At 36.4% G+C, this 18,496-nt stretch overlaps 2 protein-coding genes across 6 annotated transcripts; one reads left to right on the top strand and one right to left on the bottom strand.

The window, feature by feature from the left end:
• Positions 1-2,439: 2,439 nt before the first annotated feature.
• On the bottom strand, positions 2,440-13,936 carry LOC127634960 (myoneurin-like). 4 transcript variants are annotated; one of them, XR_007969429.1, is made up of 11 exons: positions 13,853-13,936; positions 12,862-13,152; positions 10,878-12,334; positions 10,600-10,759; positions 8,709-8,887; positions 8,335-8,418; positions 8,170-8,256; positions 7,404-8,062; positions 2,933-2,991; positions 2,717-2,800; positions 2,440-2,604 (listed from the first exon to the last, which is right to left on the bottom strand). XR_007969429.1 is itself a non-coding variant. In XM_052114739.1 (8 exons), the coding sequence occupies exons 2-8, from the start codon at positions 13,131-13,133 to the stop codon at positions 7,674-7,676; spliced, it is 2,628 nt and encodes an 875-aa protein (XP_051970699.1). In that variant the 5' UTR covers positions 13,134-13,152; positions 13,853-13,936; the 3' UTR covers positions 6,275-7,673. The 4 variants fall into 4 exon arrangements, 1 of the variants encoding a protein (XP_051970699.1); XR_007969431.1 differs by lacking the exons at positions 2,440-2,604; positions 2,717-2,800; positions 2,933-2,991 and adding exons at positions 4,439-5,569; positions 6,036-6,264; XR_007969430.1 differs by lacking the exons at positions 2,440-2,604; positions 2,717-2,800; positions 2,933-2,991 and adding an exon at positions 4,439-6,264.
• Positions 13,937-15,491: 1,555 nt separating this feature from the next.
• On the top strand, positions 15,492-17,531 carry LOC127635241 (apolipoprotein D-like). 2 transcript variants are annotated; one of them, XM_052115137.1, is made up of 5 exons: positions 15,492-15,574; positions 16,116-16,255; positions 16,357-16,478; positions 16,612-16,697; positions 16,942-17,528. In XM_052115137.1, exons 2-5 carry the CDS (start codon positions 16,139-16,141, stop codon positions 17,175-17,177), a joined length of 561 nt encoding a protein of 186 aa, XP_051971097.1. In that variant the 5' UTR covers positions 15,492-15,574; positions 16,116-16,138; the 3' UTR covers positions 17,178-17,528. The 2 variants fall into 2 exon arrangements, with proteins under 2 accessions (XP_051971097.1, XP_051971096.1); XM_052115136.1 differs by having other exon boundaries at positions 15,523-15,574; positions 16,121-16,255; positions 16,942-17,531.
• The last annotated feature ends 965 nt before the right edge of the window (positions 17,532-18,496 follow it).

Below are 18,496 nucleotides of genomic sequence, written 5' to 3'. Positions count from 1 at the left end.
TGTGTGTATTGTTGTGTTTTGTTGTGTTGTTATTGACCGTGATATTTGCTCTGCTGTTTTGGTTCTTTTTTTTTGTTTTTTTTTTGCTTTGATGTATTGGAGGACCCCCTCGAAAACGAGATGCTTCATCTCAAGGGGTTAATCCTCGTAATAAAGATATGTTTATGTTTATAATGTGCCCTCAGCCACCTTACTCCTTTTCCTGGCTCAGCTGGAGGTGATGGATCTCTCATGGAATGATCTGGTCGGAGGCTCCCTGAAGGCCCTATCATACATGAATATGGTAACCAAATATAGTAAATCAACCATGGTATTACCATCACTGTACCATGGTACAACTGCAGTACTTTTTTCCAAGGGTAGCTTTTTCAAGTGCCTGTTGAAAAGTTTTAAAAGAAAGTAATTATATATTCAATTGTCACATTTTCTCAAAGTTAAACATGAACACATCTTAAAGGAATATCTGTCAATATATTTTGAATGGTCTGTGAACCTCTCCTTAACTGATATTCCAGGAGAATCTCTTGACTGCATTCCTCTAAGGGAGGTGCTAGATTTGTCCTGGAATGTTGGACTAGGTGTAGGACATTTCAGACTCTTCACAGAACACCTCCGGCCTGACAGCACACTGAAAGTACTCTACCTGGTGGACTGTCAGCTTTCTGAGGCAGATGTTACAGCTCTAAGTAAGATATCCATAAACCTTTAGGTATAAGAGTAATAATAATAATAATAGTCATTGGAGTTACAGCAAGAATTGTAAAAGTTGTAAAATCTTGCTTGAAAGCTGCGGTCACCATTGACTTTCATTGTATGGAAAAGAGCAGCTTAAGGCGTTGTTATGTTCCCTGTTGTCTTTTGTTGTTTGTACTGTTATTTTGAAGTTTAGTTTAGTTCCTGTTTTGGTTTTTGTAGTCCTTTTGTAGTTTCTTTTATGCTATCATGTTCACTGTTGTCTTTTGTTTCTGTGCTTTTATGTTGAAGTTTAGTTTAGTTCCTGTTTCCTGTTTGGTTTTTGTAGTCCTTTGTAGTTTCTTTTCATGATTGGTTTTCCCCTGATTGTTGCCCCAGGTGTCCCTCATTCCCTCGTTTGTTCCTTTGTGTATTTAAACCCTGGTTCTTTGTTTAATCATTGTCGGTCGTTGTTTGATGTGTGTGCAGGAATGTTTGCTGCCCTAGTTCTCTGTTTATGTTTGCCCTGGTTCTCCGTTTAAGTTTATTTCCCCCTTGTGGGTTTTTCCTTTGTTTATTCGTTTGTTCATTTAATAAAAGTCTAAACTGCATTTGGATCCGCATCTCCTCGTCTGCCTCGCTGCTCAAACGTAACAGGCGTCTTTACACTGCTGAGTTAAGGCTGCAATAATAGTTGCGAGATAATACAATTCTGAGTAAAGACACAATGATAGTTGCAAGATAATAAAAGTCAGACTAAATTAGGCCTGCTCTGACCCACCTCAGGAAGTTCTGATGCTGCTTTGGTTCTGTGTAAATAAAATGCAGCATTAGATCAGCCTCAAACCTTGTTATTGTCATGACAGAGCATATATTTCATAATAAATGGTTAGAAGTATATTTCCCCCCCATTAATTTAATATTTCTATATTCAAAATCTTATATTTAAATAAAATATTATTTATGAATTGTATGTGCTGTGTAAATGCATTTCTGCCATCCCTGAGCAGCATTAAACTGTCTGTGTAACTACACCTTTTCTTGGTATATTTGCCACTTCAGATGCTGCTTTGGTGCCACCTTTGCAGTGTTAAGATGGCTTTGGAAATTCTGCTATAAATAACTTCTTTATGTTCCATAGAGGAAAGAAAGTCTTGAGGGAGAGTAAATGATGATAGAACTTTCATTTTTTAGAATAAGAATGAGCTTTATTGCCAAGTATGCTTACACATACAAGGAATTTGTCTTGGTGACAGAAGCTTCCAGTGCACAAACAATACATCATGATTGAAATAATATTTTGGGTGAACTATTCCTTTAAAGTAATAAAATAAATACCATTTGCATTGTAACACTGCATCAAAAGGTTGGTCTGTTTATGTGAATGAATACCAGCGAAGATCCATGTAGCATAGACAGAAGTTTAAATTCAGTGCCTCACACAATCTCTCCACACCAGTATCAGTCATGCCATGTTTTTCCATGTGCAGCTCTCTCAATGTATTATTCACCATCAGCATCTGTGCCACACTGTATGTACAGTTATTTTCTCCTGTCGTTTAAGTTAAGAACTTTAACCAATTAAAAATGCTTTTAGCAAATACATTAATTATGGATTGGACACACTGATGCACAATTTTCACCCATACCTGAAGGCTAAACAGAAGAGAATGGCTAACATTAATAGCACAGATTCTCCTGTTGTTGTGCAGGATGATGGCAAATGCAATTGCACTTTGTGTGGCCTAGCAAACAATCATAATACTAATCAAACTGAAACTCAGGTTACGCTTTTTGTGTGATCATATTTGTGTTGGTTAATAACCAGGTCACAGTCTGACACATCCACTTCCTCTAAAGTAGCACTGATCTGGCAGCTTTGTTTCCAGTCTTATTTCCAGTCATTCTGAGCTTTCTCAAGCTATTGTTTTTCTGTAAAATAAACAAAATTCTGAAAATTCAGCTGAAAAGATTGCCATAAATGTTAATTATTAATCTAAATAAAATGTTGGTCTACAGTCCAAATTAATATGAGTTTACTTACATGTCAACATTTGGCTATAACTTCTGCACCTTATGCCTCAATGCTGTTAAACATTAGATCAAGAGACTGAAGGGACTCAGTCGCCTGTTAAAATGATACAGTGTTAAATGAGCTTATCTGGGTAATTTTTGCTATTCGTCTCAATAACAAAAAGTGGCCCCATTTTCCTGAATTTACATATAAGCATTTACAGGAAAACTCTTGTGACTGACATACCTGAATGATGTCTGCAACAAACCACACCGTTGTGATACAGTTGTATTTGAGGTCTAAACCTGCAATGGATTTTTAGTTTCAATGCATTATTTTAATAATAATAATGTTATTATGAAAATAAATCAAATCTTAAAACTCTTATTTTAAACAAAAATTTTCACATGGGACAGCATGCAACTTACAACCTGGTAACACTTTACAAAACAGTTTCATTTGTTAACATGAACTAACAATGAACAATATTTTTAAAGCATTTATTAATCTTGGTTCAACTAAAATATTATTAAAATCAAGACTTGTTTTTGTTAAATTTAGTTGTGCTATGATCTATCATGAACTAAAAATTAACAATTGTATTTTATGTAAACTAACATTGATGATTTTTAGTAAACGTTTTGTTCATAATACCTAATAATTACGGAACTAATGTTGTGACCTTTATGTAAAGTATTACTCACAACCTTAATTTATTACAAATGTGTTGTAACAATATTAATATTAAATTAATAGATCATAGATAAGTCAAAATGAATAATTTATTTTAAATATATTAATATTAAATTATATACAAATTATATTATTACCAAAATTAATATTTTAATGATTCCACTGCAAATATTTAAATAAATAGTTAGCCCAAAAATAAAAATGATCTCATCATGTACTCACCCTCAGGCCATCCCAGATGTGTATGACTTTCTTTCTTCAACAGAACTCAAATGAAGATTTTTAGAAGAATATCTCAGCTCTGAAGGTCCATACAATGCAAGTGAATGGTGATCAGACCTTTTTGTAGCTCCAAAAATCACATTAAGGACACCGATGTAATCCATAAGACTCCAGTGGTTAAATACATGACTTTAGAAGTGATATAGCAGATGTGGGTGAGAAACAAAACAATATTTATGCCCTTTAAATCTCTAAATTTAAAGGACATTATTTAAATTTAAATTTAAATCTCCACTTTAACATTTAGTGGTGAATTACAGAGGAATTAAAGGAATATTCTGGGTTCAGTGCTCAATCACAGCATTTGTGGCATAATGTTGATTACCACAATTTTTTTTTTTTTAATAATAATTCTACTCTCCCCTGCTTTTATAAGCAAAAATCTGTGTTACAGAGAAGCACTTACAATGGAAGTGAATGGGGACCATTTTTGGACATTAAAATACTTTTTCAAAAGTATAGAAAGAAGAAAAACAATATGAGTGTAAACAGGATTTTAGTGTGATAAAACCACTTACTACCCTTATCTGTGTAATGTTACAGCCAATTTTACAACTTTGTTACCATGACGATGTCAACAAACCCTAAAAAAATTACAATTTAAACAACTTCACAGATCAAATAATACACAAGTTTTAAAAGAAGAATTAATGTAAGTGCTTTAAAAAATTGGCCACGTTCACTTTCATTTTAAGTGTTTGTAATGCTGAGGCAGGGCAGGAGATGAAGACGAGACAAGAGGACGAAGATGATGTGAGATCCAAAGTGCAGGTTTATTAAATCAAATGTGCAAAACGATCAATCCAAAATGTAAAAGTATAAAAAAAAAAAGAAACCAAAACAAGAAACATGAACCATGTCTACAACTAAACCAGATTTGACCATGACTGAGACTACGACTGTAGATACAAGATAACAAGAACCAAACCTATAAACAAAGATACATCCACGACCAAGGACTAGAGAACATGAGGGCTATAAATACAAATCAAAAAGGTAACAACATAAGACAAAGACAGAACTAATGACAAGGGATGAATCTGAAACCATGAAAATGCTGCCTCAGGAGGTAGGAAGGGATCAAGGCACATCTGAATTCAATGTTCGGGTAACATCCTGTCTACCTTCACGAAATCCCACAATACTTTGCTCGAGGATCTATGGTGGTTGAGAGGAAGAAAATAAATGTACGTTCCCCCCACTTTTTTCAACTTTTGATTCCATTTCTAGCGAGAAATTAGTATTGTAGTTATTAAATATACACTTAGATTTCACCAAAACTCTCTTGATATTGTTCTAGATTATTAGACCATTGTGGTGCTGTTGGATGATTGATGCAGACTCGTTACCTTTAGTGGACACCAGATGGCATTAATCAGTTACTGGTATCCTAGTAACAATAGGCTGTCCGAAACCAGTTTCTGGAGGTAACTTTAAAAAAAAAAAAAAAAAATGAGGAACAAGACTATTATATACTATATATTATATATTATTTTTTGTCAGGGGGCCTGGGTAGCTCAGCGAGTATTGACACTGGCTACCACCCCTGGAGTCGCGAGTTCGAATCCAGGGTGTGCTGAGTGACTCCAGTCAGGTCTCCTAAGCAACCAAATTGTCCCGGTTGCTAGGGAGGGTAGTCACATTGGGTAACCTCCTTGTGGTCACGATTTGTGGTTGTCGCTCTCAGTGGGGTGCATGGAGAGTTGTGCATGGATCACGGAGAGTAGCACAAGCCTCCACATGCTGGGAGTCTCCACGGTGTCATGCACAATGAGCCACGTGATAAAATGCGGGATTGAAGGTCTCAGAAGCGGAGGCAACTGTGACTTGTCCTCCACCACCCGGATTGAGGCGAGTAACTGCACCACCACAAGGACCTACTAATTAGTGGGAATTGGGCATTCCAAACTGGGGAGAAAAGGGGATAAAAAATATATTTTTTTTAATCTATAAAAAAAAAAATTGTGGTAATCAATATTGCACAAATGCTGTCGGTTGAGCTTAACTTGTATTGAACACAGAATATTCCTTAAGTTAAGATCTGATCAGTTAAGGTAAACTAACTTTTTTCCAAAAATTCATATTACAGAAGCAAATTCTAACTGTAGTTAAGATAGGATAATGCATTTAGGAAATGTTAATATGCAATGGCTTTTGTCCTAAATGAGATCCTAACTGAAACTGCCATGGTTACCAAGCAGATCATTTAAATAGGATAAGATAAATAACTTAGGAAAATAGGATTTTAAAAAAATAGGATTTTAAAGTTAGGATCTTTCTGTAAAACGCCCCCAGATGTGAAAATGAAACTAAACAGGCACTATATGTGACATTCCAATGTGAAAATGGAGATTTAGAGTAAAAAAGGACTTACATTATTCAACCACTGGAGTCTTACGGATTACATCAGTGTCCTTAATGTGTTTTTTGGAGCTACAAATGTCCCATCATTCGCATTGTATGGAGCAACAGAGCTGAAATATTCGGAGGTGGTGGCTAAAGAACAGGGCTGTTAATCAGAAGGTCACAGGTTCTAACCCCACCACCACCATTGTGTCCTTGAACAAGGCACTTAACTCCAGGTTGCTCCAGGGGGATTGTCCCTGTAATAAGTGCACTGTAAGTCGCTTTGGATAATGGCGTCTGCCAAATGCATAAATGTAAATATTCCTCTAAAAATATTGTGTCCAGAAGAAGAAAGTAATACACATCTGGGATGGCATGAGGAGTAAATTATGAGAACATTTTCATTTTTGGGTGAATGCTCTCTTTAAGGTTTTAATGCAAAGTATTTTATTGCCTTAGTTTTAGTGTTAAGTGTATTGTATATTATGATGTTCTATCATTTGTCGTATCAAAAATCACTTTCATGGCTCCTTTTCTTAATCGGCCCTTAATCAAGATGTAAAACTATTCATAAAATAACCCTCTGCCTAACCGGGTAATGATTTGCATGTCAAGACTAAAAACTAGTATAAAGTAACTAGTTTAAATTTGCTATGGCCTATTTTGGGTTTAGTAGAATAAACTACAAATAATCAGAGCAATTTAGAAAACATCCCAATGGAATTGTATTCAACAGATTCATTTTCTTTATAAAAGCATTACACAAGCACTCAGAAATGTGCATGACAATGAATAGTCTGGTGTGAGATGATTTATTATAAAAGTTACCCGGTTTGTTAGAAGATCCTAATTTCATTCACAAAGTATACGAAACTGTTCTGAGACCGGGTCATTTAACATTATAGGTATTTACATTTTCAACTTCTAAAAGGCAATTGCATGGCTCCAAATATCAGATTATCACCATGTCGTCCTTACAATTAAATAGAAAAGTACAATTATTTTTAAACAACTGAACCAAAATGCATGTTTGAAACACAGCTCTTAATTTTACAGCTAAACTTAAGTTTGACCTTCCCTTTATTTCAATACTTGATGCCTTTAATGATCCAGATTCTGCTCTGAATATGACCAACTATGTAAAAAAGTAAAAGTAAACACACTAACACTCGTTACAATAGTTCAGTATTAATGATTATCAGCTAAGATGTTTTTCATTCAAAGGTTTTGAAAAAGAAAATAAATAAAACTGATCTGAGGGGATGTTTATAACGATTAGCTGTCGCTTTCACAGTGGCGACTGATCCTACTAATGCTCTAGGAGACATCTCAAAAGATCTACACTATTAAAGAATAAACTCACCCAAAATTGTAAATTCTGTTGTCACTTACTCACCGTCATATTGTTCCAAATCTGTAAGATTTTCTTTTCTTCTGTGGAACACAAGAGGAGAAAATATGATGAATGTTGATGCTGCTCTTTTCCCCCATACAATGAAAGACATTCTTCCAATTACCTTTGAGTTCCACAGTTGAAAGAACATCATACAGGTTTAGAAAAACATGAGGGTGAGTAAATGACAGAATTTTCATTTTTGGGTGATTTATCCCTTTAACAATCTTATCTGGAGAGAATACATTTAAAATAGAGGTAAAATCTGGTATTTTAATCTATGGTCTGAACAATGACTATCTGTGTGTGCTCCATCTCAGCAGTTGCTGGGATTTCATACTGCTCCACAACATAGCTGACTTGCTCGCCGGATTCTCCATGCTGGATGATGACCGGTGCTTCTGATGAATCGGCGTGCTGGAAAATCATGGAGGGTTCTGAGCCATCTGCATGCTGTATGATCATTTGAGGCTCTGCAGACTGTTGGATGATGAGCGAGGCTTCTGGGGGTAAAAGTGACTCCATCTGAATTTCGTGCTCTGGGGAATCGACAAGGGCAGAACGCACACGCGCAATCAGGCCCTGGTGGTCAATGGGGATATTGAGAGGACACGATGCCGAGTCAGTTTTTGAAGGAGTCTGCTGCTCTTGGTCTGGAAGAACTGAGAAGTATGTTTAAGATAGATATGGGTGAATGAGTTGACAGATACACAGATAAAAGTTTTAAAAAAGTAAAAAAATAAATAATTATCTTACATACAACACATACCATTATGTTTGAAAATACTGTGCTTCTTCAAGGAATAAATGTCTGAAAATGTGTTCCCACAAAGGTTGCACTTTACTTTTCTTGAACCTAGAGGCAAAAGAACATAAATAAATCCATATTCGCTCAAGTTTTCCATTTTTTTATTTTTATATTTATTAAACTCACCATTGTGGATGTCCATATGTTTTCTTAATTCACTGGCACTTAAGCACGGTTTACCACAATCCAAGCAGATATAAGGAGTCACACCTGAAAATGAAGGTAAAAAGCAACATATAGTTCTGGTTCTGAATGCTGATTGGTCAATAGCCATGATTCATTCATGATAAACCTATGAACTCTCCACAGAGCAAGTCACTCTTTTAATTTTCCTTACAGTCTTATACTTTAGCTATGTTTGGACAAGTGAATTAAATCCAATCACATGAGCAAACGTTAATAGTTCTAATGCATTTAGAACTCAAAATGCTTCTAGTTGATGATGCTGGAAATATTATACTCATATAGCAAACCTGCCTTCTGTTTGTCATCAAGCCCACCTGTGTGTTTTCTGTTGTGAGAGATGAGTGAGCTGGACACAGCGAAGGCCATGCCACAGGTGTCACAGATGTACGGTTTCTCCCCTGTGTGTCGTCGCTTATGGTACATCAGAGTGCTGGCCTGAGTGAAGCGCTTCCCACACTCTCCACATTCATAGGGCTTCTCACCACTGTGTTTCCTAAGATCAGAAAAGATATAAAGAAAAATGTATGTTTGTTTTACATGTTTTTATTAGTGGAAAATGTGTACAGGCACGGTGTAATTATACTGTCAACATATATTTCATTGTTTAATAGCGTTCTATCCAGTAGTATCAAAATGCAGTTTTAATTTAGTCTACTACTTTTTAAGTGTTTTTGTTTCAGGGCAGTTAATTGTAAGGAGCCCCTTAAAGGATAGGGAGAGCATTTATTTTCTGAAATAGTTTTGCATTCCCTTGACATAAGTTCTAGCTTTATCCATCCCTCACACAAATTCACTATGGTTTTACTAAAGTAACCATAGTTAATCCGTAACCACAATGTGCCACTAAGAGCCTCAGTAGACTGCCCCAAGTCAAAAGAGCCCATCCCCATCCACGATGTTCTAATGGAGTTTCTATGCATTTGCTAGGGTGTTATGAATGGTTGCTAGGGTTTGGGTAGACAGTTGCCAAGGAAATTCTTAATGGCTGCTAGATAGCTCGAGTTACACAAGCCAGACCCCATGTTTCTATGACATTCTCATCCAAATTAATCTCTCTCAGGCATTTTCAATGGAAGTCTATGGGCTTCGGTTGCTAGGGTGCTCTAGATGGTTTCTAGGGCATGTCTAGACAGTTTCTAAGCTGATATTTAAAAACTGCTTGCTAGCTCCAGTCAAGCAGTTTGGGATAACTGTACATCTCTATGATATTCTGGTCTGGAGATATGATCCCTCAGATCTTAAAAGATATAGTTCACACAAGTTCACACAAAAATGAAAATTCTCTCACCCTTATACCATCCCAGATGTGTATGACTTATCTCTTCTGCAAAACACGAACAACATTTTTTTTAAAGAATATTTCAGCTCTGAAGGTTCTCACAGTGCAAGTGAATGGTGCCCAGAACTTTGAAGGTCCAAAAGCACATAAAGGCAGCATAAAATTAATCCATAAGATTCCAGTGGTTAAATCCATGAAACAGATCAATATTTACTGGTGTGGAAGTGACTTTCACATTCAGCCACAAACTGACTGTGACTAGTCAAAGGACTGATCTGTTTCTCACCCACACATATCATATCACTTCAGAAGATAAAAGGCACATACTTTTATTATGTGCTTTTTGGACCTTCTGAGTTCTGGTCACCATTCACTTGCATTGTGAGGACAAACAGAGCAGAGATATTCTTCTAAAAATGTACAGTATGTTAGTGCTCTGCACAGAAGACAGAACGTAATACACATTTGGAATGGCATGAGGGTGAGTAAATGACAAGAGAATTTTCACTTTTGGGTGAGCTATTCCTTTAAAACTATGGGATATTTTCTCAGTTTTTCATTGTGGTTATGGTTTTACTACAAATACCATAGGTGAACTATAGTTGCTGTAGTAAAACCATGGTTAATTTTCATAACGTTTGGATAAAGCTGTTGCGAGGGAACCCAAAATAATTGTGAGGAAACACAAAACATATTGTAAAAGAACAAACTATTGAGAGGGAACCCCAAATTATATTATATTTTGAATATATATTTTGTGATAGAATGCACAACTATTGCGATTAAACGGACTAGTACCCGTGTCCTGTGGGACCACTTTGATTCAAAATGTCTCACGCATGTACACTGACCACCACACACAGCTCAAACCAATTAATGAGTATTATCTGTAACATTGCAGATGAATTAAACAAAATAAAATATACCTTATGTGAATTTTAAGATTGCTAGATGTAGCAAAAGCCGCTTCACAGAAATCACATTTGTGTGGCTTTTCTTCTCCATGATGCATTCGGCAATGAGAGACCAGCTGACACTTCTGCACAAAACGTGCCTCACAAGATGTGCAGCCGAAGGGCTTCTCTCCTGAAAACAGCACAGAACATCCATTATTCTACATAAACCTATAAACAAAGTAATGGCAACCTTATTAACAAAGGTTCCTGATATTTCACACTATAGTTACACATCGAACAAGACTTACCAGTGTGTATGCGCATATGGGTCTTTAACTGGTTGCCCTGTCTGAAGGAGCGGGTGCAGAGCTGGCACTGATATGGTTTGATACCCTTGTGTATGCGCATGTGTCTGCGCAGGCTGCTCAACTCAGAGAAGAGGTTCCCGCATACGTTACAAATGGGCCTGAGTTTATCCTGCAAGGGTTTTACCTCTTCTTCAGCAGCCCAGTCCACACTGTCATTGCCAATGTCCTCATCGTCATCTTCATCTTCATCTTCTTCCTCATTGCTAGCTTGACTTTCTTTGAGCTTTCTGCTCAAGCTCCTCTTTCTGGTGCTGGTACGGATCTTTTTGCCAGGACCTGACTCTGAATCATCTGCGCCTTCTGTACCTTGAAAGGAACCTTCCTCAGAACAATCATCCGCAGGTTTCTCAGAGCCTTGGCTTTTGCCGTCATCAACTCCTTCTCCACCATCGCCTGGGTTTGAAGACTCAGCTGTCTCAGAAGAAAGTGGCTTGGACCGAGGTCTTCCTCTTTTACGTGGGGTCCCTTGGTTCTCTTTTGTCTTAGTAGGTTCTAAGCCTTCTTCAATGTTTGTAGCTCCAGCCTCAAGGTTTGTTGCTTGGTTCTCTGTGGATAACGCCTTAATCTGTGGTCTACCTCTCCCTCGTTTGACAACTGCTAATTCTTTTAGATTTTTTGTATCAGTCTTGGTTTTACCACCATTTGTTTTATCGTCATCTTCCTCAAGAGTGTCTTCGAGAGTTTCTTGGTTGTCTCCTTGGTCTTCATCTGCTTTGTCTCCTTCTGCTCCAGTGGTCTCAGGTGTTTCAGATGACAGGGGTCTGATTTGGGGGCACTCTCTTTTGTGGATGGATGTCACCCCTTCTTGATTGTTTGTTGTTGCTGCCGAACTATATTCAGTGTTGGCAGAATCAGATCTGTCAGTGGACAATGGCCTAATCCGTGGGCGACCTCTTGGTCTTCCAGTTCCTCTTCCTACTACGCTGCTTGGACTTGTGGTTTGTGGAGCTGGCGATTGGCCAGCTGAATCAGAAGTCAATGGCCTCAACCTCGGGCGACCTCTTGGTCTACCAGTACCTCTTCCTCTACCTCCCCGAGCACTAATATGCTCCCTTTCAAGGCCATCCTCGTAGAGCCTGGCTTTGGGTTTTCTCCCTCTCTTGCCGAGGGGCTTCTGTTCGCCAGATGACTGGGCTTCATCCATTGAAGCAAGATCATTCTGAGACCCATCTTCTTTAGACATTTCTTCCCTTATCCGCTCACATTCCTCCACCTCCGAGATCGGCTCTAGAGGTTCATAGTCATCTGGACTCAGGGGGGATCGTGGATCTAAATACTCTGTTTTTCTTACAGGTGAAGCATCACTTTTGTTATCACCTTGGCTTAAGGAACAGTAGGCAACAATCTTAGGCATTCCAAGGTAAGATGCAGCTTTCTGAAAATTTTCCATTTCTTCCCTGTGAGCAACAAAGCACAGGAACTTTAAGCAAAATGCATTCCGTAATCTGTACAGTGATAAGACTTTCATTGGCACAGTATATGGGTGGTTAACATGAATGACTTTTGGGAAGTTGACATATCCTGTAGTGTGACAAGCACTTCTCCATCTAGAACTATTTTAAACAGCATTTTGCCATTTTTTTTTTTTAATTATTACTATGCATGCAGTTTTGATTTTAATATGATGTTTTTAAAATGAAACAAATTAATTTGTCACAAAGACCGACCATTTAAAATATACTAGTGATGGCAAAAAGTTGAATATGAGTGGCGCTGACCAGTCAGCACATAAAAAATACTATTTCGTGTCATCTACCAACCTAAAAGGGTTCCCACACTTTTTGACTAATGAATTTGCATGACATTTCAACTCATAAATACAGGATAAGGTTTTAAAAAAATGCTAATCATTTTGAGAGATTACTGGGGTGGACACCCCTATATACACACAGATAAAAATAATTACACATTCCCACAAACTCACCTGTCCATATTTAAGTCCCCTGTGTATATATATGTCAATAGTTTTTCAAACACAGCACCATTTACCAACTCTGGGTCTAAAGTTATAGTGGTATCCTCTCTTCCGGCGTCAATACACTGATTGGAGAAATATTCGCTAAAAGCGGCCAGAACATTGTGGTGGGCCTGGAACCGATCCTGTCCTATTACCACTGTGCAGTCACACAGAAAGCTTCTCTCTTTCTGCCTCTTCAGCTGTTCTAAAAGAAACCCACTATGTGTGATATGTTGCATGACGCGTCAAAGAAGCAACCTGCAACGACAAACATCTTAAGATTTTGCATACAATGATTTTATCAGCAATAAAAAAAAAACATTTAAAAAATATATATATAAAAAACTTCTTATCCCACTAAATAAAGGTTTAAATCACACCCAAAAATCGTTTAAATAAATAAAATAAAACACATAATGAACATTTTATAACATCAGCCACTACTAAAAATCTTAATGAATTTATTTAGTATGCATAAATAAATAAACCCAGTTTGAATTAAAGAACATTCGTTTAAAAAATAAAGAACACATGTATATTTCAAATAGGCGTAATCTTTCTATAAAAACAGCTAGCGGTCCGTCTTGACTACATCAAATAAAAGTTCCCGCCCGTAACTCAAAAGTTGGCTGCAATAATCAGCTAACAAGCTAATGGCAAACTAACTAAACGCAATTAAAAGACTCTTCAAAATATTATTAAGCAATTAATATTTACAGTTGTAAATATGAAAAGAAAATATCAAAATGCTTTGGTTTGAATGTAGAGACGAATGTTTGTATTTTTGACATGCAAAACAAAGGGCTCTTATTTCAAAAATGCTTGATCCGGTACAGCGCGAGCCGCAATTCATAGGCTAGTCCAATGCATTACCAACACACTAGTATGAGTCGTGCAATAATTATTTAAATGACATTATTAGTGAGTAGAAAGAAATTGTATGAAAATCACGTCTCACCTTAATTCGACAGCAGATTAAAATCTCTTTGCTTTGACGGCCATTTTCGAGGTCTTCAATGGACTTCGTGAATGACGCCAAATCCGGTTTCAATTCTTTCCGGGGACTGAAAAGACCCACAAGTTTTAGTTTTGACCTTAAGGTGGAGCTAGATAGGAACATCAAGGCAAATAAAATACGCATAAGTCGGTGCATTTAATGAATGTAGAATACAAAATATGTATTTATTTATTGAATTAAGGTACATTTTACATAAAAAGTTTTGATGGTCGAGAAGTAGACCAAGTTTTTGAACATTTCGAACTCTGAAAGGTCCATTATTGAAACACTAGAGGGATAAAGAACACCAAAGCAAACTTTGTTCTATGACCTTGAATCTCCATTTGATTTGACTTAATAAAAATAAATAAATAGAAACATGCAAATTTTTTATATTTATATATTAAGTGCCAGCAAACCACAACTAGGTAAAAGTGTTGTCAAAGTTGTGGACAACTGCTATGAGTGTTCTGTTGCTCCAGGCTAATTTATCGACATTGTGATATCACAAAATCCATAGTGAATTTGATGTGTTCCCAACAGACCCAATGATAATGTTTTGTCAATGAATGGCACTGCCAGGGTCAAGAACGCATCCTAACCTGCCAAACTAGAACTTACCCTTCTAGAAGTTCTTGTAAAATACATGTTGAAAATACAGTACATTTATTTATTACAGACAAAGGGTTAGAGATCTGAATCCACATGAAACACATATGCATCTAAATGCATTTCCCCTTTTCTGCACTCAAAAATACCAGCAGTACTGATTCTCAATGCAACACGGGCCCCATTTAACACATACTATATGTAAAGCCATACACCTGGGTTACTCTTGCAGACATTTTCTAAACTGTTCTTTGTGGAATTTGCCCAAAATGTCTGTGAAGCTATGAGCTAATATACAGGTATAATATGTGCTTAGTGATATAAAAAATGTACCTACAATTGCCCCAAAAAGTATATGGACACTTAAGCCTCACTTAAAAAGGTTTGAATGTCATTGCATTAGTTAGAAAAATATCAAACCAAGTGGGATTTATTTAAAAGAAAGATAACATAAGCACACCTTCCTTCTTCATACGTCCACTAAAAGTATCAGTTGGTTAAAATAAATAAAAAATGTCTATGGCTAAATGTAATAATGGAAATCATTAGTTTGCAGATTATCTAATGAAATGGCATGTTTTAGTCATGTTTTAGTGTAGCCTACATGCCCAAATACTTTTGGAGCCACTAAATATATAATAAAACTCCAATAAACTTTGCTTCTTGACAAAGAACACTTTCATTTTCATTTGTCCATTACGTCCAATTGGAATCAGGAATGAAGTCATAAATGTCTGGCTAAAGCCAGTAGAGTCAAATGGTCAGTTTTGTGAATGAACAAGAGACTGAAAATCAGCAATAAAGCAAAGTAAGGTAAGCAACAAAAATTTCAGGCAATTTTCATTACTGTTTCAATACATAACGTCTAGGCAAATGGAAATCTACTCCAACAACACACACCTTGTCTCTCCATTGGTCCCATGACATCTATTCAGCTAATCAGCTGCTTCTTGTTATAACTCAATGATGACACAATCGCAGTCTGTAATATAATGTCTCCTCCTCCAGACAGCACACTGTGAGAAGACCTGTACACACTCCACACCTTCGGCTCTAAGAACAAGCTCAACATAGGTATGGATTTACTTTGCATTGTTATTGTTATGTCAGTTTTTTGTGATATAGGCTTACCATCATCTGATATAAAATTGTACCATCTCAATTTATGTGTATGCATATATTACTGTGTATTCTCTGTTTAATTATAAGCATTGGTTTTACATTTTCTTTGGATTATTTTTTATTGCATTTATAGCCTGAGAAGAAAAATGATTGTGTGCTTTTTATTGGCGTGTAAAGTAACAGCTTGAAATCAGTTACTGAGTTTGCGACATTCATATCAAAAGACTGCTTAATATCATATCATAAACCTGTGCTACTGTATTGCACTTGCACTGAACTGTCTATAGTCTAGCAACATTCCATATTCATTACATACATCTCATTTATAAAGTTATCATAATGGGAATAGTTTTAGATGCATCATACAAAATGCATTTAATGCTTTGTTACATAAATTAATATCGTCATGTCATGACAATTAAGGCAGTATGAAATGCTGACTCATGTATCTTGTGCTAATGACTCATGAACAATAACTATCTTTTCACTGCAGTATAGACAGCAGCTTTTGGCAGGATGAAGGCTGTGATTGGGGTGTTTGTACCTGTTCTGCTTCCATTGGTCTATGCTCAGACATTTCATTGGGGCCCCTGCCCAACACCAATGGTCCAACCAAACTTTGAGCTAAATAAGGTAGGTCTGTATAAAATAGTATTGCTTCTCATATTGAATCTTAATGGTGGAAAGGGAGCAAAGTTTTTATTAAAATTAAATATAAAAAATTCCCCTCAAAGTATCTTGGAAAGTGGTATGAGATCGAAAAGCTCCCGGCATCTTTTGAGAGGGGCAAGTGCATTGAGGCAAACTACGTGGTGAGACCTGACAAAACCATCCAAGTTCTCAACATTCAGACGTAGTGAGTCATTTATTAACTAACTATCAACTAAAACGTAATGACTTGTGTATTCATTTGTGTTTTCTCACTGCCAGTTATCTAGGTATTAAGTTGTATGTCAGTAACTGGTGGTTTTCAAATTCTCATCTCACAGCAAAGGAAAAGTTAGAACTGCAGAGGGTACAGCAGTTGGCCAGGACATAAGGGAACCAGCAAAGCTTGGAGTCAGTTTCTCCTACTGTAAGTCCATGAATGTGGTGTATATGGATCAGGTCTCCAATTGTGTCTATAATTGATTAATTTATTTAATTGCTTGCTTGTTGCTTGGATAGGGCTTTTTTTGTGGAAAATACAGTATGAATAACATCTGTATGCTTGATTATTTTAGAAGTTTTAGAACATTCTAAAATGCTTCTCTATGTTCACTGTTTTTGTGAAGGGTTCTTCATAATGTAATTCACTTTTTGCCTCTTTTTTTATGCAGTCACACCCTATGCCCCATACTGGGTGCTGTCTACTGACTACAACAGCGTGGCCCTTCTTTATTCTTGCACTGATGTTCTCAGACTGTTCCATGTTGACTATGCCTGGATTCTGGCACGCATGCGCATCCTGCCTGCAGAGACCGTCTACCATGCCAAAGAGATCTTCTCACGAGACAATATCGATGTGAGCAGAATGGTACCCACAGATCAGCAAGGATGTGATGGTCCCATTTGAACAATGAAAACTGAATTGTATTATTTTGGTTAAAGTTACGTTCCTTTGGTCAATATTTACATGCAGTATGTCTTTTAATGGTAAGATTTATATAAAACATTTATGACCAAAAACTGTTGCCTACATGTTGCCAAAACAGCCATCTGAAACTAGCTGACGCGTATAACGTGAGATTACATAATTTTTTCCCCCCCTTGTGCTCTTGTGAAAATAAAGCAAGTCTCTCTTGTGCAGTTTTTTCTGTATCATGTTTCTCTGTAATTTATGAATAATGATTGTATGGAGTCACATGTCCTGTGCAAGTTGATTTGTGCATTAGCACAAAAATGATAGCTATATCTAAAATATAAAAAATTATATTATTTTCTGAATGCTTTATAGTGATGAAATCTTGCTGTGTTTAGATTAATAGAATATTAATTGGCATGTTCTTGGAAGGTGAATTCGAGCAATTTTTATACTTAACTTTCATAGGTTTATAAATGTTGAATAAGCCTTAATTTGAAATGCATAAAATGGACAGTGTTGAGGTGGGTTTTGATGATGTAGATTTGGTTTGGGAGGGGACAAAAATTTCCTGAACCTGGTGTCCAGTCTCTGCAGAACCTGTGATAAGCACTATTTCTTTTTTAGCCCTCAGAAACAGACTGACCTCATACAACTGCTGCAAAGCAGGTAATGCTGTTTATTTCCAAAGCAATTAGCAATATTTATTTTAATTTTTTTATATTTCCAAACTGTAACTTTGCCCAAATTATGGAATCAAAGTTTTAAGGGTAGACAAGAATATAATGAGATACTAAAGTTTTTCCTAAAGTTTCTCTAGCTTACTTAATGTTACTTTAAATTTGAATTTGTAAATGTATTTTGTCATATCTTTATTTATTTTCAGATAAGGATGAAGTGGTGTTTTTGGGGTTCTTTTTATGTTTTCTTGCCAATAATCTGAGTGGTAAGCAGTATATATCAAATGCTAGGCCTAACTGGTCTTCAATATTTTCAGAATATGAGAATTACCCTATTTTATACTAAATATTGTTGCATTTGTTAGTTACAAAGTAAAACTTTAAACAGTCATAGGTGTCTTATTTATAAAATAAAGAAATACTCAAACACACAATTGTGTAACTGCAGGTAAATATTGAAAACAATATATTTAAGTAGAATTTAGCATTCAGCTGTGTGTAGGAAGAAATTCACACATTTCTTGAATCCTCATAGTCCTCTATGCCTGAATCAGCTCTTTGTGAGCAAGGAATTCAAATTTCATTCACTCTTCCTCTACCTTCTCCTCTTACAGATGCCAGATTAATTCCTGT

Source organism: Xyrauchen texanus, chromosome 42, assembly GCF_025860055.1.
Source record: "Xyrauchen texanus isolate HMW12.3.18 chromosome 42, RBS_HiC_50CHRs, whole genome shotgun sequence".
Taxonomy (NCBI): domain Eukaryota; kingdom Metazoa; phylum Chordata; class Actinopteri; order Cypriniformes; family Catostomidae; genus Xyrauchen; species Xyrauchen texanus.
Note: the sequence above shows the minus strand (reverse complement) of the source record. Positions and strands in the feature narration are given on the sequence as shown.